The sequence below is a fragment of the Sus scrofa genome, chromosome 15 (genome assembly GCF_000003025.6).
Source record: "Sus scrofa isolate TJ Tabasco breed Duroc chromosome 15, Sscrofa11.1, whole genome shotgun sequence".
NCBI classification, from domain to species: Eukaryota; Metazoa; Chordata; class Mammalia; order Artiodactyla; family Suidae; genus Sus; species Sus scrofa.
Genome location: NC_010457.5, coordinates 93746718 through 93769889, shown reverse-complemented (window position 1 = coordinate 93769889; position 23172 = coordinate 93746718). Strand labels below are relative to the sequence as shown.

General features: G+C 35.6%; 1 protein-coding gene and 1 long non-coding RNA gene across 4 annotated transcripts in view; one reads left to right on the top strand and one right to left on the bottom strand.

Annotated features, from left to right (window-relative positions):
- COL5A2 (collagen type V alpha 2 chain) overlaps positions 1-23172 on the top strand; it is a 369276-nt gene that overhangs the window by 211242 nt on the left and 134862 nt on the right. Inside the window, 1 exon segment of one of the 3 annotated variants that reach the window (NM_001105289.1) lies at positions 11200-11405. The exons of the other annotated variants lie outside the window; for them this stretch is intronic. Coding sequence (NP_001098759.1) covers positions 11309-11405 — 97 coding nt within the window. The 5' untranslated portion in view covers positions 11200-11308. 3 annotated transcript variants of the gene reach the window in all.
- On the bottom strand, positions 69-21635 carry LOC110257158. The gene is made up of 3 exons (XR_002339402.1): positions 14339-21635; positions 3299-3401; positions 69-393 (listed from the first exon to the last, which is right to left on the bottom strand). It is a non-coding gene; the product is annotated as an uncharacterized LOC110257158 (long non-coding RNA).

Here is a 23172-nt window from a genome sequence, read left to right as displayed (position 1 = left end):
TCGTGTCTTAGGAGCACTGTGAACTTATTAATTCTTCTTGTTATTAATGATATACAAGTCACAAATAATTGAAATAATTGGAGAGTTTTTAACAGATTCATAAAAATTTGAGGAGAATCCAGAATGCATTTAGTAAATTAAGCATGTTGCGTTTTTTGGAGCCAGATGATGGGCCTTAGAGATTGACTACAAGATGTGAATTAATAAAGGATCTCTTCTTACAAGTAAATGTGTGTACAAATAATTTTAGTTAGTTTGGAGGGAAAGGAATTGCCAAATGTTTTGTGTCCCTTGATGGTTTTAGCTATGTATTTATGGAGAGGAGATTTCAGATGTCCCAGGAACAATTTTCTGTATTCCTCTCATTCCAAAACCATGGAAGTAGAGATGATGCTGAAAGAGAAGACAAGGCACATTTATAAAATTTTACTCGCCAATAATATCTTATGATTGCAGTTATTCCAGAGAAAACAAAAGTCTGTAAAATAAGAAAATGAGATCCATGTGTTCCCCCTAATCTCATGAGATGATATCACTCACATACTTAAAGAAATTAAAATAATACACTATTCAGCTGATGAGTGAAGCCTGCATTAGTATTTTCTATGTATTAAGACTAATAACCCACTTCTTTTTTTGGTAATAATTGATCACAGAAGGCTTTGCTTTTCTTTATCCTTGGGTATCAGGGAGGACTCAGATTTATGTGGCTGCATAAATCAGATTTATGTGGACCAATTTCTTCTTGGGTCCCTGTGTTTAGAACATTGAAAAACTTGGCTACAAAATGACTAATTTTAAAATTTATTTAAGACTTTCATTTCTGCAGTCAGAGCCTATCATAATTTATACTTATGTATTTATACCAAAGTGAACTCATTGATTATTTGGAGATATTGAAATAAAAATTATATCCAAATGAGTCATGTTTTTAATCAATAATATATTTTAGCTTTTTTCTTTCTTTTTTTATTACTCAAATGAATTTATCACATCTGTAGTTTTATAATGATCATAACAATCTGATTTCACAGGATTTCCATCCCACAGCCCAAACACATCCCCCTACCCCGCAAACTGTCTCCTCCAGAGACCATAAGTTTTTCAATGTCTGTGAGTCAGCATCTGTTCTGCAAAGAAGTTCAGTCTGTCCTTTTTTCAGATTCCACATGTCAGTGAAAGCATTTGATGTTGGTGTCTCATTATATTTCAGCTTTTTCATGATTATTAAAGCCTTACAAAAACAAATGATTGTGATAGTAGAGACTGAGAGTAGAATTTTCTGCTTTTCAGCCTTTAGACTCGACCAGTGCTGGCCATTTCTCATTTGATATATGCACATTGGCAAGAAGGAGATAGGGATAAATCTTTTTATTACTCATAGATTGTTTTAAAAATGTTTTAAAAAGTTGACATTGAATACTCCCAACACACTGATAACTGATGTAACTATTTTTCATATTCAAACATGGGGCACAAATGTAAAGTGTAGAACAGAACTACAACATAAATGATACTTGAAATGGCAGGTTATGTAAAATGCTATACTTTCTCAGCAGCCAATTTACAAAACTTCTTTTCTTTCCTCACAAAGGTAGAGGATTCCATAGCTCTATAAAACAAAAATAAAGTTACTAAAGTGGCTGAGGGAATATTTTGCCCCAAGACACAGGAAAATGTAAAATATTAAATGAAAATGTATCACATTGATTTCCTTGCCCTCTACTGCCCTCTCCATACCAATTTCCCAGACCTCTGTTCACCACATAATTGTCAATTACAATGTAAGAACTTATAATGTAAGAATTGTAAGAAGTTATAATATAAAAACTGTAAGAGTCAGATGGGCTGACATAACTCCTTATTTTGTTGGGAAACAACTTGAGACTCTAAAGCCTTTGATATTTTTAAAGAGTCTTTGGAGCATGGCAAGCTCATTTGGTATAAATGGCCTTTGGTGTTGCTGAGTTTCTGGACAATTTCCCCTTTGTAGCCTGTACGTACTCCTGCCATCTAAAAAGTTTCCCTCAGGGGAAGCCCTGACTCATGGATTCTCATTTTAGCTACAGAGAATTGTCTACTCCAATACAAACAATCATCCATCCACATTTCAGAATTTATTAGGCTTAACAAATAAATAATGGATTAATGGTTAAGAAAGAGGGAATAAATTTTTTAAATATAAACATAGGACTTTTAAAAAAAAGTAATGAACTATCAATACGTACAACAACATGGATGAATCTTAGAACCAGACACCAGATGTCTGATTCCATTTATATAATGTTCTGGAAAGGCAAAGCTATGGGAATGGAAATCAGATTAGTGGTATCAGAAATGGGGTTGGGAGGAGAAGATTGAAAAACTTTTGGGGGTGAAGAAAATATCCTCTAGATTGTGATGGTGGTGACACGATTATATACCTTTGTCGTACTCAAAGAACTACATGTCTAAAAAAGGTGAATTTTACTCTATTTAAAATATGCCTTAATAAACATAACATAGTTACCTTTGTGTGTGAGTGTGGTGGAAACCTACTACTCTCTTATCTAGCCTGCAGACTCTTTTGATGCTATTTTCCTGCTTAGTAAAATTGGATTATAGTTTAATTATCATGAAGTACAGTGAGTAGAGGACTAGAGCTTGGAAACCATTTTGGAAAGTGTTGTTTGCATTGTCTGAAAAGTCACTTAACCTCCAAATATTAAGTGAGAATCATCATCCTACTAATATTATTTCACTGGTCTATTTTGAGTCTCAGCAAGTATGTGTGTACTCAATATGTAAAGAGTTAGGTGCTGTGTGAACCAACATTAGTAATCAGATCATTTATGATTTTGGCTCACAGGACTCTCCATAACTTCTAAATGTGTCTGTTGATTGCCTCAGGAGATAAAACAATATTTTAAAATGTAAAATTGTAAACTTTTCTCAAAATATGAATTATATTAAAATATAAATATCCAGGTTAAAAAGAAAGTTCATATTTTAAGAAGTTAAAAGAGAAAATATGTCTTAAATAAAGAGGTGTTAAGATATATTTTAATATAAATATTCAGATAGAGCTAACCTATATTTATAAAATTTGGATATAGATAGCATTTAGAATGAAATTGGTTCATATTTGTTTACTTGAAAAGATGTTATGCTAAAGACATTTTGAGAGATTCTGTAGGTATTGTCATTTGTTTAAAAAAAATCAGTAATGGAGTTTACACTAAAGAAATAACATCATATAGTTTCTTTGAACCTCAGAACCTTAAGATAGATAAAAGACTTTGCAACCAGAGTTCCAAACCTGGATCTAGCCATTTCTTGACAAGTTTGTCATTTCTTGACATGTCTAGTATGACTTGACATGAGTTATTTAGCTTCTGTGAGTCTCAATTTCCTTTCTTCATCTGCAAAACAAGGAAAATAATAGGACTTAGTCCACAGCATTAATCTGAGGATTAAGTTAATGAGTACATATAAAGTACTTACATAGTATTTGGCACATAGTGAGTCCTTAATACATTTTAACTATCATCATTATTATCGTTATAGTTATTATTGTCACCGTGGTTTTCAGCTAGAAAGAAAGTGTATTTACAATATCTAGTCTTTTTCTGTTTAAAAGGTGTGGTTTTTCTATTTTATAGCATATATGTGTAGCAAGGCACCTAATGAGTTATGTGCTTTTCTTCTACTCTTTTACCAGTTTCTCTTCCTTGCTTAGATATTTCTTTCACTAGAACCATTTTATTCTTAGTCCTCTGGAGATGACACCTTATAATCATTTTTATTTATGCTCATTGTCACTTCTGTCATGGCCATTCAATCATCAAGTTCTGATTCTTTTCCAAACAATACACTGTGTTTAGCAGTAACTATTGGGCAAATGTAAATGACCAAAGAGTGTCCATAATCTTAAGGAGCTTTCAGTGTGACAAGGAGATCAGACATACAAATATGGTGTGAGGTTAGGGAGGCCCGTACAGAATTTGTTGGTCTGTTCTATTACAGGAGCAGCCTGGTTTGTCCTAGGGGCAACACTTGAGCTTTGCTGGCTCTGTCATCCACTTAGTTGGCAGAGGTGTCCTTCTCAAATCTGCACTTTAATTTCTCATAATTCATCAGTGATTTTATTTTCAAAATATACCCTGAATTCCTATACTTCTTTCCACTTCCACTGCACTTCCCTAGTCCAAGCCTCCGTCATCTGTCATCTGGTATAAAAGTGTTTCCTAACCTGTGTTCTCACTTCCATTCTTGCCTTGCTATAATATATTTCTTACAAGCCATTCTGATTTTTAAAAAATCAGACATAAATAAGAGTATGTCATTCTTCTGTTTAAAACCTCTTCATTGGATTCTCATTGCATTTAGAAAAACCTAAACTCTTACCTGTGACCTGTAAGGCTTTACTGACAGACCTCATCTTCAACCTTATATGTAGCAGACTAGCTGTGATGGCTTTCTTTCTACTTTTGCACACTCAAAGCTTATTCCTATCTTTGGTAAGATGAATAAAGGCCTCCCAAAGATGTCCATGTCCTAATATCTAGAACTTGTGAATATGTTACTTTACATGTCAAAAAGGATTTTGTGAAATGTGATCAAGGATGTTGAGATGGAGAAGTTATCCTGGATATCCAGGTGGAACCAGTGCAGTCAAGTCACATGTGTCATTACAAGCAGGGAAACTTTCCTGGCTATGGTCAGATGGTCAGGGAGAGAGAGATGACCATAGAGGTAGTGTCGGAGTGATGGTATGTTGCTGGCTTTGAAGATGGAGGAAGATGCTACAAGAATGTGGGTGATCTCTAGAAGCTTGAAAAGACGAAGAAATTGATTTCCCCCCAGAACCTCGGAAAAGGAGCACAGTCCTGCTGACGCCTTCATTTCAGTCTAATGAGACTCAGGCGTCTGACCTACAGAACTGTAAGATAATACATTTCTGTTGTTTTAAGCTACTAAGTTTGTGGTAATTTTTATGGCAGCCATAGAAATTTAATACAACATTCTAGGCCACTCATATTTTCTCTTCCTCCTGCTTGAAATGCCATTATCCCACCCCCACCCCCCACCCCTAGTTCTCCACAGAATGCTCCTTTTCAAATTTTAGGTCTCAGATTCACTGTTACCTCCTTAAAGGTTCTATTCTGTTAGCTCTATCTTCAGCATCCTTCCCACCACCGACTCCTGAACAACTCTACAACGACAATCTCTTTATTTACGTTATGGCAAATCACTGTTTGTTCATTTATTTATTGCTGTTTTAAGCTCCATAGCATTAAGAACCATGTCTATGTCACTCCATATCCTCAGTGCTTTGAGTAGAACCTAGCACATAATAGAAATCAACAAACATTTGCTGAATGAGAAAATGAATTAAACTAGGGAGATGGTTATTTCAGGCAAAGGTCAGAGCCTGAGCAAATTCTGAGGTGTGAAACTGCTTATGTTCCTGGGAAAATCTGTGTTTCCAATGGCTGAAGCCAAAAGAGGAAAGCAGAGGAGATGGAACCAAGAAATAGGCATTTTCCTTCTCTTCCTCTTTATTATTATTATTGTTATTATTTCAAAATATGTTGCTAATCATATAAGTACTTAGGAATTAATTTAAATTTTTAAAGAAAGGGTATAATAAATGCATTTACAACAACATGGGTAGAACTAGAAGTTAATATACTCAGTGAAATAAGTCAGACAGAGAAAGACAAAAATGGTATGTTATCACTTATATGTGGAATCTAAAAAAAAATGAATGAATATAGCAAAACAAATGGACTCACAGATAGAAAACAAACTAGTAGGTTACCAGTGGGGAGAGGGATGGGGGAGGGGCAAGATAGGGGTAAGGGATTAAGAGGTACAAACTACTATGTATAAAATAAATAAGCCACAGTAACATTTTTTTTGAATCCATCTCGTAAAGTAATGGAAATTAAAAACAAAAATAAACAAATGAGACCTCACTAAAGCTTTTGCACAGCAAAGGAAAACATAAATAAAACAAAAAGTCAACCTACAGAATGGGAGAAAATATTTGCAAATGATGTTTCTGATAAGGGACTAATTTCCAAAATAGACAAATAGCTCATACAGCTCAATAAAAAAAAAAAAATCCAAAAAATGGGCAGAAGATCTAAATAGACATTTCTCTAGAAAGACATACACATGGCCAACAAGCAAATGAAAAGATGCTCAACATCTCTAATTATCAGAGAAATGCAAATCAAAACTGCAGTGAGGTATCACTTCACTGCAATTAGAGTGGATATCATCAGAAAGTCTGCAAATAATAAATACTGGACAGGGTGTGGAGAAAAGGGAACCCTCCTACACTGTTGGTGGGAATGTAAATTGATACAGCCACTATGGAGAACAATATGGATGGTTCTGAAAAAACTGAAAATAGAGTTACTATATAATCCAGTGATCCCTCTCCTGGGCATATATCTGGAGGAAAACTATAATTTGAAAAGACTCATGTAGTCCACTGTTTGTTGTAGTACTATTTAAAATAGCAAAGCAACCTGAATGACCATGGACAGATGAATGGATAAAGAAGATAACGGTACACACACACACACACACACACACACACACACACACGAATACTACTTAGCCATAAAAAAGAGTGAAATAATACTATTTCAGCAACATGGATGGACCTAGAGATTATCATACTAAGTGAAGTAAGACAGAGAAATAAAAATATCTTATGATATCACTTATATGTGGAATCTAAAAAAAAATGATACAAATGAACTTATTTACAAAACACAAATAGGAGTACCTTTTGTAGCTCGGGGGTTAAGATCCCAACTAGTATCCATGAGGGTGCAGGTTTGATTCCTGGCCTTGCTCAGTGGGTTCTTTGAGTGGATGCAGCTCAGATCTTGGATGCTCTGGCTGTGGCGTAGGCGGGCGGCTGTGGATCCTATTCAACCCCTAGCCTGGGAATTTCCATATGTCGTGGGTGCAGCCCTAAAAAAGCCAAAAAAAAATTTTTAAATACAAAACACAAATACATTCACAAACATAGAAAACAAATTTATGATACCAAAGGGGAAAGGAGGGAGGAATAAATTAGGAGTTTGGGATTCACATATACACGCTACTAAATATAAAATAGATAACCATCAGAGGAACTACCTTATAGTACAGAGAATTATACTCAATCTTTTGTAATAACCTGTGGAAAGAATCTGAAAAAAGAATATATATATAAAACTGAATCACTTTGCTATACATCTGAAGCTAACACAACATTGTGAATCAACTAGACTTCAATAAAACAAAATAAAATAAATAAGCTACAAGGATATATTGCATAGTACAGGGAATATAGCCAATATTGTAAAATAACTTTAGAGTATAATCTATAGAAATATTGAATCATTGTGTTGTACACCTGAAACTAAGTTATATTTTAAATCAAATATACTTCAAATTAAAAAAAAAAAAACACAATGCAGAGAAAAACTAACGAGACAGTGAAAAATTGGAATTGGGTTGAGGGAAAGGAAGAGTGTCCTTTTCTGTGTCTTATCTTTGGGACTAGGGTAATTGTAGTAGCATTAATTGTTATAAAGAACAATGGGAGATCATGGTTTGTTTCATTCTGGACTCTGAGCTTCATGGACTTGTCCAGAGGCAGATGCTCTGTTCGAGCATCTAGGAATACAGGTCTGCAGGTCAGGATGGGAGCCTTGGCTTGAAGTTATTAATATGTAAATGGAAATAAAGTCAAGGGACCTAACAGTTAAAAAAGCCCAAGACAATGAGCAAGGAGAGAGAAAAAAGCTGATAGTTCAACACAGAAAGAAGGATAATTTTCTGAGAGGAATTAGCAAAGGAAATCTGGTTCCAAAAGCAGAGAAGGAGGAGGAGTAGCATATGGGACCAGAAAGCCATGGGAGGAAAAAGTTTCAGTAAGAAGAATGGCATAGCTTGAGTATCAGACATTATAGGAGGAAAGAGGAAAGATCTTTGAGTTTATCAAAGGGATATTGGTGTCTCTTGTAGTGCTGGTGATGACAAACTGATGCTACAGGGTGAAGTATAACCAGGAGGGGAAGGGAAGGGAAAAGAAACTGTAAAAGATGTGGAGTCAAGAGGGAAACCCTTTGGTTCTTTTTTTTTTTTTTTTTTTTTTTTTGCTTCTTTTTTGAAGAAATTGAGGGAGAGGTAAAGGGAAATGATGAAGAGTACAGAGGGAGAGATTAACTCTGAAGGGTGCTAAGACATTTTCTGAGCCTTGAAAGATTATGTCAGTAGATCTAAAGGCTAGGAAGTGGTGAGAACACTCACTTTGGAGTAATAGAATCCTTAATCTACCACTTATTAGTTTAGCAAAGTTGAAACTTCTTTGAAGGGAGATTCCCTATGTATGACCTGAGAAAAATAATAAATACCTCCCAGAATTGCTGTGAAAAATGAATTAGTAAAACTTCATCCACAAGGCATATATTATTACACTGGATTTGTGACAGGTTTCTGAGCTTCCCACTCAAGCACTGAAACCTAGAATCAGTTCTTCGAGGACTGAGAAATAGTCAAATCTTCTGGAATTAAGCCACATCTACTAAACAGACATGGTCAACACTTGTATGTGTTTTACTCTTTTCTGAAGTGTAATATAAGATCCTAAAGCCAAACACAGAAGAAAAGCCCAAGGCACAAAGCTTGCAAGGATAAGAGAGAATGCTAATTTATCTCAGTTCTCTTGAAAATATTTGCTCTGCCCTTATCATACCATGTGCTTTTTGTATGATGGTAAGAGGAGGCTGAAACAGGAAGACACTGTGAGAGGTTGCCTTACAGTTAGATTTTAAATAACTGTATTGATAAGCTGCTTTAATAACAGATACTAAGATGCTGATCTGAGCAAGCACTGTTTATATATACTGATTCTGCTGCAAGTCCTGTTATGTTATTATCTCTGTGCCCTCAGCATCCAGAATACTTGAGAATTGCAGATTCTCCATAACTGTCTTTAGTCTCTGCGGTCCAGTAAAGATTCCACATAAGATGCCTGAAAATTGTACCAAGCCTTTGGTATTGGTGTGTTGATGGCTAAAAGCATTTCAAAATAGAATAGAAGTGACAAGCAATTGGAGTAAATTTTCTTCTCTGCATTTTCCTGTTTTTCTTTTCAAATATTTAGCAAGGTGTTTTTTCCAAGTCCTCTGTCAGATATTCTAGATAGAACTAGTAGAAGGGTGAGTTTTGGTCCTTACTCGGCCCATTCCTTTAAATGGGAGCAGGGAATTTAAGTATTATGTTGATGGAAGTAATTGAAACAGGACATGTCTAAGTGAAAAGTTAGAGGGTACAGCTGCTTGGAGACCTGACTTCCTCTGGAATACTTCTGCAGAGACTCTAACTCCAAAGTTAAAATTAAAAGGTAATTGGATACTTCTATTAAGAAAAGTGATGATAATGCTTCACTTATCTAATATTATCCTATAATCTCTCTTTTCTCTGAATTTCTACTGGGCTTAAGGTACCCCACATATATTTATGTGCTCTGGCTTATATTTCTAGTTTCATGAAAATTTCTTTTCTTAGTGTCTACATTAGTGTTCCTTGGAGACAGTGGGCATGACTTTTACTTATTTATTTATTTTTTTGCCTTTTACTTTTTTTTTTTTTTTTGTCTTTTTTTTTTTTGCCTTTTCTAGGGCCGCTCCCATGGCACATGGAGGTTCCCAGGCTAGGGGTCTAATCGGAGCTGTAGCCATCAGCCTATGCCACAGCCACGGCAACGCGGGATCCAAGCCACATCTGCAACCTACACCACAGCTCACGGCAACGCAGGATCCTTAACCAGCTGAGCAAGGCCAGGGGTGGAACCCGCAACCTCATGGTTCCTAGTCGGATTCGTTAACCACTGCGCCACGATGTGAACTCCCACCTTTTACTTATTTTTGAATCATCCTCTCCCTCCAGTGCTTAGGACAGTGCTGGCTACCTGATCGCTGTGATCACTGCTGAGTTGTTATAAACCATTGACTTACCTTTCTTGTGTAGAACAGCCATTCTGATTCTGGGTAGACTCAAGGTGGCAAATGTATTATGTGGAACACTCTGGGGTCATTAAGATCTTAGCAAACATGAGTGTGGCACAAAAGTTCATGTATATTGCTCTTGAATGTCACGTGAAACTGGAATACCATATTCCCTGAAAAACTGGGTTTAGGGTTAATAACACCACCATCTACTTTTTTGTATTTCTCTGTAACTTGGAACTTAGTTAATATTACTCATATTATTTTAGTGTCACTAAACCCTGTCCATTGGTCAGGGCAAAGCCCTATTCTCAAATGAGAAAATTGGAGTGCACAGAGATAAAGACTTTGTGTTTACAAAATGGGTGAGTAGCAGAGCTGATGTGTGAAGTGAAGTTTTCTGCCTCCAAATGCAGTGTATTTCCCAGTCCTCCACACTGGCACAGTGGTTTATTTTTCTCCACAATAAAACTCTCAGGAACAAAAGGGATCTGCAGATAGGTTTTCATAAATAATACAGAGAGATAAGAAGATGATCTTAATTAAAAGTATGATGCATCACACATTTATTTGTCTAAAGTAATTTCTTTACCTGGACATTTAACAGTCCCTTCTAGAATCTGGGAAAATAAACATACTGTGACAAGGGGACAAGAATAAATCACACTTAGTAAAAAGAAAGGGTTAAAATTTGATCCTTTGAAAGTTTAAGATGGACGAGAATCCTGAATTATATAGATACCAAAAACTAGGCTAAAAGACTGTAATTCCTCCCTAATGTCTTTTTCAGCTTATAGGGAAAAAGTGAATGGGTGTGTGTCTGGGGGAAGGGTTAGGGACGGGAGAATAAGACTCTAAGACTCTTTCCTTCTAACAGGCTTTTTTTTTTTTTTAAAAAAAAAAAAAAAAGGAACGAGAAACAAACGTTTTTTTCTGCGATTAAGCCATATTTATGTTTAAAACATAAATGAATTAAGGACAGTTAAAGGCACAGGAGGCGCGTGTTCTGATTTGGTTGTTTACCATCAATCAGACCGTTGCTTGGCAGACACTGGATGGTTATGAGCCTGAACAAGCTGAAAAGGGGCAGGAAAAGAAGTGGAGGCAGCATTCTTCCTATTTAAAGCTGCATCGCTTGAAAAAAGTTTTCGCAGACTGTGCCGGAGCTGGTGCTGAAAAAGGGGGTTTGCAGAGGCTGCCCTGGGGCTAGTGCTGAAAGAAGAGCCCGGAGCTGACTTCATGGTGCTACAATAACCTTAGAATCTACTTTTCACTCCCAGGAGGACCCACATGTCTAATATTTAGACATGATGGCAAACTGGGCAGAAGCAAGACCTCTCCTCATTCTTACTGTTTTATTAGGGCAATTTGTCTCAATAAAAGCCCAGGAAGAAGACGAGGATGGTGAGTTTGCCATTTGCCTTTCCTTGTGGTGTTTATTGCATGGTTTGGGAAATAGGTGGAATGTTAAGCCTCAGGAAGAGCATGAAGAGGAGGTTCTGGTTTGAAGTTGAGAAGGGGGCTGACAGATTTGCACCTGGGAAACGGCTCCGAAGACAATTGGGATGTTTGTAAATCCGGAGCTTCTACATCTGCCCCTGGGAAGAGTACACTGCTGAAATATTTCTGGGAAAGCCTGGGATAAGTCCTTTTGCCTGAATGTGGAGAGTGGGACGTTTCAAAGAAAAGAGACTGCTTAAAACGGAGTCCTAAAGGCACTTTTAGTTAGAGGAGTTCTGTTATGTGGGCTGGAGTTTTCAGAGCAAGAAGTTGCCGCAGAAGCAGAGTAGGGTGGAGTCTTTTTTGTACTGAACTTCAGCTGCTTCATAAAATTCTTTGTTTAGAAAAACCTCTGCAGCCACTCTGATAACTGATTTTTCTTTGTCTTTGGATCTTTATTCTTTTCTGTTTACCAACTTTTACGTCTTTGTCTTTCCCATTTTCATTTGTGATCTTACAATCACTTTTGCTTTCTGAGAGACAGTCTCGTTTATATCTCCATGGCAGAGGCTGATAGAAGCCAGATTTCTTATTTTCCCACCCTACTGACTTGATTATCAGGACAGTGGTGGTTCTCTGTTGGATGGCGGAAGGCAGGAAATTGGCATGCCTTATATAATTTATTTATCATGGACTATTTGTATGGATATTATTCATGAGGCACAGGTTTCCTTTCTTCTCTTTCCTTTTTTAAAAATGTAAGACAAATCTTGCCTGGTTACCAGTTTTTTTTTTCCTATGCAATTTACATATGTTAGCGTTAGGTTCTGTGGTTAAGCAAAAATGCTTGGCTGCTATAGAATATAAGAAAATATTTAAACTGGTTCCACTGATTATTAAATCCTTGCCCTCTAGGCCTGAAGTTTCAAATACAGACATGTACTCTTTCATAATAGGCCATTATAGATTTTCATAACAATTTAACATCAAACTCAAGCTTTTAAAACTTAGCACATTTATTGAACTTTTCTGTTATTGTCTTTCATTTATATATTTGTGTATATATACACATATATGTATGTGCAATGTGTGTATATATATATTTTAATACCTGCTTCTGTGTATTTTTTGTTTCATAGATGTTCATTAAAATTAATCTAGACACCTAAGATCTAAAAAACATTTAAAGAGTGAAAATAAGAATCTGGGAAGAATACCCAACAGTCTGTCCAGAGTCCCATAGAGGGGGCACTTTCTAAAATCTTGAAACTTTTTATGTTACTTTTTATGTCGGAAAAAAATGAGATCATTTATAAAAGATAAACTCTTGAGTTTCTTTGCAGTGTTATAAAAAGCATGTGTTGTTTGGAAGGGTTGGGGAGGTAGTTGAATAGGAAGTAGTAGTCAGGAAAGGGAAGAAAAAATACAGAAAAATTCCAGTAGAGGTAGAAAATCTAAATATAAAAGAAATAGTTGACTCCCCTCCCCCCTAAAAACCCCAACAGTTTTAATTTAAAGCTTCATTAATACAACTTTCCTTGTTAACATATTTTAAAATAAATAACTTACATTTATAACATGAAAATAATGGAACATGTGCATAACTGAAAAGGATGTTTCATAAGGTATGTGGAATAGGCCACATGTTAAAAGACTTTCCCAAATACTTATAATTATCATAATACTAATTTATATAAATGTTAAAATTTGAGGCTTGATGCAAAAAGTCCCTGATTCCACACCAACTCACCTCCCCCTCAGTATAACCAAATAGCGTAGAAACTGGAATACTAAACATTAGATTTTACAGAAAAAGGGTAGTTGCTTGCATACGTATTGTGAAAAATAAATTCCTCAGTTTTACTATTCAAACTGTGAGAATATATGTGATAAAAATTCAATACCAAAGAAAACAGTTGTAGTCCTAATTAAAGATGATATAGAAAAGAATTCCAGAATCCAGGATATTCAGAGCTACATAACTTGTGCTGATTTACCATGCATATTTTGCTTTAATTTATGTTGTATGGATACTTGGCAATACTTTTTTCCCCTGTACAGACTTGTTACAAGCTTAACAAAAGTGGTCAGAAATTTGAAACTCCCATGTGATTTTAAATTTGGGGAAAAGTAAGTTCAGGTAAATGCTTTAAAACCAAAGAAATATGTAAGGATACATGTAAAAACATATATGTTTTTCAACTTTTAGCTATAAGTAAGTCATATAACGTCGTATTGACTTTGTATACAAATATGTCCCCTTTTAAATGTATATACTTATTTTCACATGTAAGTACATATTTATAAGCTTTTATTTTTTCTTTTCAAGACTTCAAGGTATATTTTTCTTCTGTTTGACTGTGATTATTTACCAGAAATTTAAAACTTATGTTACATAGTACCTGTCTGATAGAAATATTTGTGAATGATGAGATAAGAGAAAGTAAATAAAGTTTTAGGCCTGTTAGGCCAAAATCAGTACTACTTCTCACTAAATTTTAAGAACTGAATTGATATTTTAAATTTATAAAAATGAGAAAGTTTGAGAGTTCAGCTAACTTTAGTTGAGACTATTAGGTAAAATTAAGTTACAAAAATGAGTTAAGATGACAAAATCAGCTTTTCATGAGTTGTGTGTATGTGTGTGTGTGTTACTTGTGGGGCAGGGTGCTTTGAGAGATTCCCCATTTGTTTTTTGTAGGAGAAAATACTAGTGCATTTGTAGTAACTTTTATATTCCAAAATAAAAGTCTAACACCTAGTGAGCTTATATACATTCTTGTTTTTAGAAGTGGCTACACCTAATCTTAGAAAATAATCCTTGTGATGAATCGTTGATTTCAACAATGAAAGAGAGAAGCAATGGACAGAAGGGAAGGTGCAGAACAGAAACGTACCATTTTCTTTCCAGAGACTATAAACGTCAATGCTTCTCAGAGACCAGGCAGGTAACATCAACAAGTGAAGCAAGCGGGTGTTCGTACATCATCAGGGGATGGTGGGCCTGTGGAGAACTGAAGGTGCATGCCCACTTGAAGGCATTCAAATCTAATGTTTTCAGAAAGTGTTGCATAAGCCAAATGCAATATATCTGGGTGCCAAGTCTGGCTCATGGACCATAAATTTGCAACCCTCTTGTTGCAGCTCTACACTAATATCCTGGACCCAAGCCAACTTCTGCTTGGCTAAGTTGTGAGGGGCTAAGAAGTGAGGGGCTCATGGTCTTTTCTATAGCATAGTCCCCTATATTTTTTATTATATCTACCATTTATCTCATTGTTAAAAACAAACATGAAGAAACTAATGATTAACACTAGTGTTTGGATGGGTTCATTTTAAAGGAGATTAAGAATATGAATACATAGCCTAAGATACTTGTTCATTCATAGATTGTTATAAACTCATTACTGTTGACATAGATACTTCAGATCATGTAGGGTATGCAAACTCTGCTTTTGCAGTGGATGTTTTAATCAATGTTCAGGTGCTTATAGCAGAATGCAGTAGTTTAAACCAAAAAAAATATTGTTTTGTTTTTTGCTTACATAAAATAAGCTTTTAGTTATGTAGTGAAAAGCTGGTATACCAGCTCTACAAATTAGGGATTCAGTTTTTTTCCAGCTCTCATATCTTTAGGGGACAGCCCTTGTTATATTCCTATGCAGCTGCTAGAGTTCCAGCCATTATATTTACCTTCAAGCATCTGGACAGAAGATGGGAGACAAAATTCCCTCTTTTTAAATGGAGACTATTAAATCCCCATATTTCAACTTACTTGTAAGTTAGCTAGAATTTAGTCATATGGTCTCACAAAGCTCTAAGGGCTTCTGGGAAACATAGTCTTAGCTAGGTAGCACTGGCAATGTACTCTACTAAATAGAGTTATATTATGAAGGATATAAATGGGCAAATAGATATTAGGGGGCAACTACAAGCCCGACCACAGTGAGTATAATTGTCAGCCACTTTCAGTGGAATAGATCTTCTGGTTTTAGTGGGCAGAATATAGTTGAGTAAACAATTCTACTCTGCTTATTGTTTATTTCTGAGCAGATTATAAAGCAAAGAATACTGGATGGCACTTAAATATTAGGTTACAGTTCTTTCCTTATTCTCATCAGATAAATTTAGAAGTAACTATAACTTTTATTCAAACTAGAATGAGGCTTTATTTTGAAGAGTATCTCACTCTATATATGTAGATTGGTAGATTGATAGATATAACAAATTTTTTATATTGACAAACATGATGTATACTTGGACTATGATTCTTTAGGTTAGTAGGTAAACAATCCACAGATCAATGTTGAGCTGGCTGCATGAAGAATCACCTGAAGAAGTGGTTGCCAATATAGATTCTAGGCTCCCCTCATTTCCATATATCCTGATTTATAGCTATGGGTGGGAAGCTCTCTGGGTGATTCTGATTCATGCTGTGAACCACTGTGGTGAAAATCCACCTAACACTCTTGATCTTGATGTGGATACTAGTTGCTTTCCTGTTCCAAGGCTGAACACTGTGACTTTGGTAATAACTTACTATTCTAGTTATTCCTTTCAGTTATAAGGTTGCCTAATTAAAGTTTGTAGGTAAACCATTGCAAATTCATCGTTATCTCTGGAAAAGCAGCTCAAGGCCCAAGTCCTCCTCATGGTGGGTTAGATGAATATTCTGCTACCAAAGGGCACGCACTATTAATCTGTTTACAGGTGAATATATAGTTTTCATTTTCTCTCTCTTACTTTCTCTTTACACTTCTATCATATCACCACAGACCTAACACTTATTGTGTTCATCATTCTAGAAATGCACCTAACACAATATATGAGGTAAAAACATAGAGAATGCTTTGTTTTGAGAAGAGGGGACTTAGAAGATTGAAGTCATGTTAATCTGGGTTTTTTTTCTTTTTTAAAATCCTGCTTGAAGGATAATTCATGCATCATCACTTAGCCTTATATGGCGACTTATAAAATGTTTAAAAATGGATCACTTTTTGACTGTAGTCTTTTTTTTGCTCTGAGATTTCAGCATTGAAAAGTTTAGATTGGCACATGAGAGGAAATTGTAGGATAAAAAGACTAAAATTGTTAATTATTAATTGACCTATTGTATGAATTTGGGCAAGTTGCACAAGTTTATATAAGATGATGGAATTGCTGGGAACATATTGACAATTCAAATTTCCTTCCATTTAAATTTCAGGTGAATTTTTTCTTTTTTTTTAAATTTTTTTATTATTTCCCCAGTACATTTTTTTCCTACTGTACAGCGTGGTGACCCAGTTACACATACATGTTTACATTCTTTTTTCTCTCATTATCATGCTCCATCAGAAGTGACTAGACATAGTTCTCAGTGCTACACAGCAGAATCTCATTGCTTATCCACTCCAAAGCAATAGTTCGCATCTATTAACCCCAAGCTCCCAATCCATCCCACTCCCTCCCTCTTGGCAACCACAAGTCTATTCTCCAAGTCCATGATTTTCTTTTCTGTGGAAAGGTTAATTTGTGCCATATATTAGATTCCAGATATAAGTGATATCATATGGTATTTGTCTTTCTGACTTCTTTCACTCAGTATGAGAGTCTCTAGGTGAATTTTTTCTAAATTTCATTTAAGACTGATGAGCCATTATATTCAATATTTAAACTTTTTTTTTTTTTTTTTTTGGTCTTTTTGCCTTTTCTAGGGCCGCTCCCACGGCATATGGAGGTTCCCAGGCTAGGGATCCAATTGGAGCTGTAGCCACCAACCTATGCCGGAGACACAGCAACGCGGGATCCGAGCCGCGTCTGCAACCTACACCGCAGCTCACGGCAATGCCAGATCCTTAACCCACTGAGCAAGGCCAGGGATCGAACCTGCAACCTCATGGTTCCTAGTCAGGTTTGTTAACCACTGCTCCATGACGGGAACTCCATATTTAAAACAGCATGAATTCTTGACATTTGCATGGAGGGCCATCTAGCCAATGGAAAATTTTGCCTTAAAGTTGTGACTACATTGGCAACCTTGGTGTTTTTATTTTATTTTATTTGTATGTTTAAAAATAATCCTTCAACAGAAATTCACTTATATTTTATATGTTCTCTAAGGAACAAGATTTTCCTTACCCATGTGTTTCCTTCTACAGATAAGTCAGTAATATTAGCAATATTAATAAATTAATATTAATAAAATAATGGAACTTTGTCCCTCTAGGTTCTGCTATAATTTTCAAGCTCAAAAATATTTATATCTTTTTTTTGTATTAGTTAGATATAGGGAGAAGGAAAAACATTTTTATAGTTGTTTTTCTTTTTTCTTTCTTTTTTTTTTTGTTTTATCTTTTTTTCCCAGGTGTCCATTCAATCAGAATTATAAATTCAGTTTCAAGATGACAGTAGACTGGGTTATTCAAAACATTACTTGCAAGATAAGCATCATAGGCTCATTTTAGTCTTTATACTTAAGAAAGTAAAGTAAGCCATGGTCCATCTATCATTGGAGAGAACTCCTGGATTCTGGTCCATTTCTGCTATTTAGCAGAGTCCCTTAACTTCAGTGAGCCTTTGGGTGCTCATCTGATATTGATGGAATTATACACACCCCTGTCAATCTGGTAGGACTATTAGGAGGGTCATTTGGGAACTTTACCTGAAGATAGTTTTAGAGCACTTAAATGAGACACAGAAAGTAATATTGTAACTGATTTCAGTCATCACAGATACAGACCTTGGTGGTATATTTTTTTTTTACTTTTACCAGATCTTTGATTTTGTTTTGAGGAACCTTATGGATTTGTTCTCCTTCTGTATTTTGTTTGTTCTCCATATCCTGGGGGAACTTGCTCCATCAATCATGCTCTCTTTTCCATAGCTTCAACAGCTTCCTTTGTATGAGCTTTTTCCCCTTAGCCTGTAAACAAGCTCGGCTCTCTCCCAGGGCCTGTGTCCGGCTCCCACCCTCCCTTTAAATGAAAAGTTCAGTTGCTTTAAAGGAGCAGTGCAGTTTTCTATCTGCCTCCATGCCCTCACTCATCCAACTGTACTCTGACTGTGTGCACATCCCACAAACCCTCTCCATTCCACTTAAGTTGGTCTAATAAGAGGAGAACTGAAATGTGTGATGTTCCACTGGGGTCCTTTCACCTACCACTGACCACTCCAACTTTCCTGAAAGGCTACTCTCTGAAGGTTCTCCCTATACCTTCCTGACCTTTTCCTCTCAGTTTAATGGTCTTCTTCTCTTTATTTATCCTTAGCACATTGTTTTGTCATAGGAGTTAGTCCACTAGTCCTCTCCGTGTGTTAGATTATCTAAGAATCTTACTCACTCAGAGTTTTTCTTAATAGCCGGTTGCTGATCATTCTTGGATCTCTCTTTCCAATCCTGACGTTCTACATGAACTTCAGAATACCCAGTTTCCCACTGGGTGGTCCATGGCCACTTCAAGTTCAGTGTCCAAAACGCAACTCAGTATCTTCCGTCTAAGACAGGATCATCTTTCTCATGTATTCTTTTTGTCAGTTAATGGCAACATCATCCTACCTGGTTATTCAAGCAAAAATCTAATCAGTCATTAGATTCTACCATTTTACCGGCTAATTCCTTCCCAGATATACCTCCTGTCCTCTGTACTACCAATGCCTCAGTTTAGGCTCTCACCATCATTATTGCAATAATCCTTGGATCACTGCAGTTTACCACAGTGGCATCTAAGTTTGTCTCCTTGCCATCCACGTGGCTACTTCCCACCCACACCTATATAGACCTCCTCTTTCGCCACTGTAATATAAAATTAAAGTATGATCACATTATTACCTTCCTTAAAACTTTCCATTAATTCCCAATAACTTGAGAAAAAATAATGTTCAAGCTCCTAAGCAAGGCATTCAAGACTTTCCATGATGTGGCCCATTTCTAGAATTTAAGTCATAGTAGCTGTCATTTTTTGCCTCAAAATAAGGAATTGCCTCTAGTTCTTACCTGCCACTACACACAGGCATACACACACTTATCCTTTTTTTTAAGTCTGCTTTCTAGGTTCCACTTGATTTCATAAATTTATTTTATGTGTTTGGTACACAATGGTTATTCCATGTGTGTATTCCACTTGAGTATTATTTTTGAAAATCTAAAAAATATCTCTCACACTCTGTAGTTATTCAAATAAAAGTAAACTGATTTCAAATTCAGATTTTGCAAATTATATTTGTATATTTTTGGGCTATTTTCTTGATTTTTTTACATCTTGGTTCATCTATAAAATTGGAAAAATAATATTTACCTTAAATAATTATTTTGAAGACTATCATGTATATAAACCACCTGTGTAGTAGTATGGCTCCTAACAAATTGTAGGAGCTCATCGAATGATTATTGATGTTATTATCCAACATTATTATCCAGTTGATATTATCATTCCATTACTGTTTAATAACATGGCAATGATAAAAAAAATGCTTATTTGGTGATTATGAGAACCAAACTGTTATATGTTATAGAAAAAAATAAACAACTTTTGCCTTCAAAGATATTAAAATTAGTGTGAAACATAATTCCATTTTGATCATTTGGACACTACATCAGTATTTTAACCTGATACCTAAATAGGCTGTATTTTATGCCCATTTATAAATTTCACTCTTCAAATAGAAGAGCTTTTTTCTTAGGTAGGTTTACTATGGGGAAAAACGAAAGAAACTAGAACCTCTTTCCATTGAAGGCTTTCTAATGGCCATGTGATTTGAAGCATTACTCCTGTTCTCCTGTTTCACACCCCACACACATTTCATTCTCTGTGACTCTTCCCAGGACGTGAGCAAGCCAAGCACCATTCATTCCATGCCCCAGTGCTACCTCATGTCTGTCTACCAGCTCTGTCTGTTTCAGAGTTTATTTTCTGAAAATATGATAGTCATAAAAGTCTGTATTAAAAATTGGAAACTTATTTTCCACACTGCACTGCTCTGGGTTACATGTGGAATGAGAGGAATTGCTTCACCACACAGGGATTTACAAGGCAGCTCCCAGGACTATTTGGATACAGTAATGGGGGTGACATCTTTTCCCAAACCTGCAGCAAGACTCATCATTTTCCAGAGGCTGCTGGTTTCTTCACTCCCTTCATTCCCAGGAGATTTTTGTGAAATTAACTCCAGAAAGCAGAAACTGGTGTAAGATGTAGGCTCATTCTTCATACTCACACTTTCCTTACTTTGCAGCACTTTTGTTTTGGTTTTTCAGACTTAAACAAAATGATGGGTTTGACTTGGAAGGAGGTATGCACATGGAATTTCACCAGATAATTTGTAGCTATGAATTCCTTTAATTAAGTCTTTGTTATTCAGTACAGTTATTCTGTGGCCATCAGCTTTAGAGTTTTTCATTACGGAATTTTAAAAATATGGATGCTTCTCATAGCAAATACAATTTTTTTATAGATATTTAATATTTTCATTTATCTTAAATAGCACTTGCTCCTGAGTTCGAAGAACCTATCAGATTCATTTGTGCTAGTTTGAAATTATTTTAAAAATTTTTCTCATTCTTTCCAGAGCTTTCTACTGAAGAAATGGTTAAGTAAGTTATAGTTTAAATCAATATATTATGCTTCCATGTTAGTCCTAAATTTTTAGCTAGAGTTTCTGGTAGGATGGACTCTTGGGTGGACAGTGAGGTTGGCTGGTTACCATGGGAAGATAAACTACAAAGAAAAAGTTTCTAGTTTTCTGGTCTTTGGCCACCAACACAAAACCTCTGAAGTTTTATAAAGAAGGCTTATACTTTCTTTTGAGAGGACAGAAGGATACTGGCCATTCTAAGGCAAATGAGTGATTCTGATATAAGAATCTTCTTTGCATGAGTTTGTACTAAAAAAAAAAAAAAAAAAAAAAAAAACAACTTGGGGCCAGTGAAGAAGGAACAACTGAACATTACATCAAGAGCTTGTGTTTAAGTCTTAAGATGCTACAAGTGTTATGTCTCTCTGAGTGTTCTTTTAAAAAAAAACTTCTTTCTCCAACCCTTCCCCATTTCCTCTTAAATCTTGATCGCTACAAATTAGATTAGGCATGTGTTTGTGCTTTTATTTTTTTCCCTTAAGCACAGTAAAACTGACCTGCATTTTGCTGAGAAATAATGAATAAATTCCTGAACAAATGGAGTTTTTACTAGCCTGGAAAGATTTCGGGATACATAGAGTCTGTTTTATTAAAAAAAAAAAAAAAAAAAAAAAAGTAGGGTAGTTCCTTGATGTAGAGAATGAGTCAAAATTGAAACAATTAGTTCTATGAATATATTTGAAGCTCCTTGGCAGTGTTTATGTTTAGGTATGTGATGGATAATGGAATAAAATTAAACTAGTATTTTTAAGTGATATTTTGGTATATTCAGTATATAAATATTTCATAGACTTGCTAAAACTGCATTCAGTTGAGTTACCTTTTACTCCTTCCACATCTGTTCCATGGATGCAATGTAGCTAAAGTCCCAGGAGATAAGCAGGTCCAGTTCTAAGAAAATGGTTTTGAAATAGATGACTTTTATATATAACTTAATTTTATTTTATTAACTTATTAGGAAAATTTACTTTCAATCTCCTTTCTTTTTGAAGAAAAGGCATTCAGAAGTCTGCCTGAGAATCAAAGTCTCACACTGTAGCCTTACTTGGATGTCACCTTCCCAAATTTGGTTCAAGTCACAGAATTTTTCTTTGAACCTGACCTTCTATCAAAACTTATCTGTTTTGTGTCCTCTTTCTTTTCTTTTCCATAAGAAACTAATCTATAACACATGCCCTCTCTAGCCAATATTCCAATGCACACCATATAATATGGATAATGTGAGCATATTATATGGCAACTTGCCTTTTGTGATTTTTTCCCCCCAGTATTCTCTGATCATCAGAATCAGCTGACATCATGGCTCTGGGTAAAAAGCCCAATATCAGATGGACTCTATGGCTCACACTGTAGGCGGATGAAACACAGCTGTCATGGACATTCTGTATTTGTTCATCAAGGGTACCATAGTCAGGGCATCAGAATCACTTCAGATCCATTCGAATATAAACTAAAATGCCTTAGTAAAATCAAAATAAAAATTTGCTCACTGTTTCTGCAGAGGACATTTGAGCTTCATATGGATGGCATAAATCTGTGGGAAGATTAGGGTATGGAAGGATACCTACTAGCGTTAGCTCAGATAGCCTTATTGAAATAATATACTAAAATGTAAGGCTCCAAATTAATGTGACTCCATGATTATACCTATATCATGTCTCGTGGGATTTATCTGGGGATTTCAAAGAGGTTGGGGAAGTTTTTGATATCCCTTAATTTTAGTTCTTTGATTTCTCTGATTTTTTTGTTCTCCAGTATTCCTAAAATATAGTCATTTTAGAATAAATAAGCACTACCACGATACTATAGATCTTTATTCTTTTGAGCTAACAGCACATATATTTTCAAATAGGCCTACAGGCAGTAGGTAGGAATAGGGCACTGTCCCACAGTGAGATTATTTTTGATTCTGAGACATACCCTCAGTTCCCAACTATTACCATTTTTCTGTACTTAGAAACTTTAGCATGAGCAATTTCTACACTTGTAATTTCTTTTCAGTTTACTTTTTCAATAAGCAATTAGCAGAACCTGGGTCTTTGGAGTCTCACATTTGAATCCTGAGTTTTCCATTTGCAAACTTGACCTTGAACAAGTTACTTATCTTTTAGATTCAGTT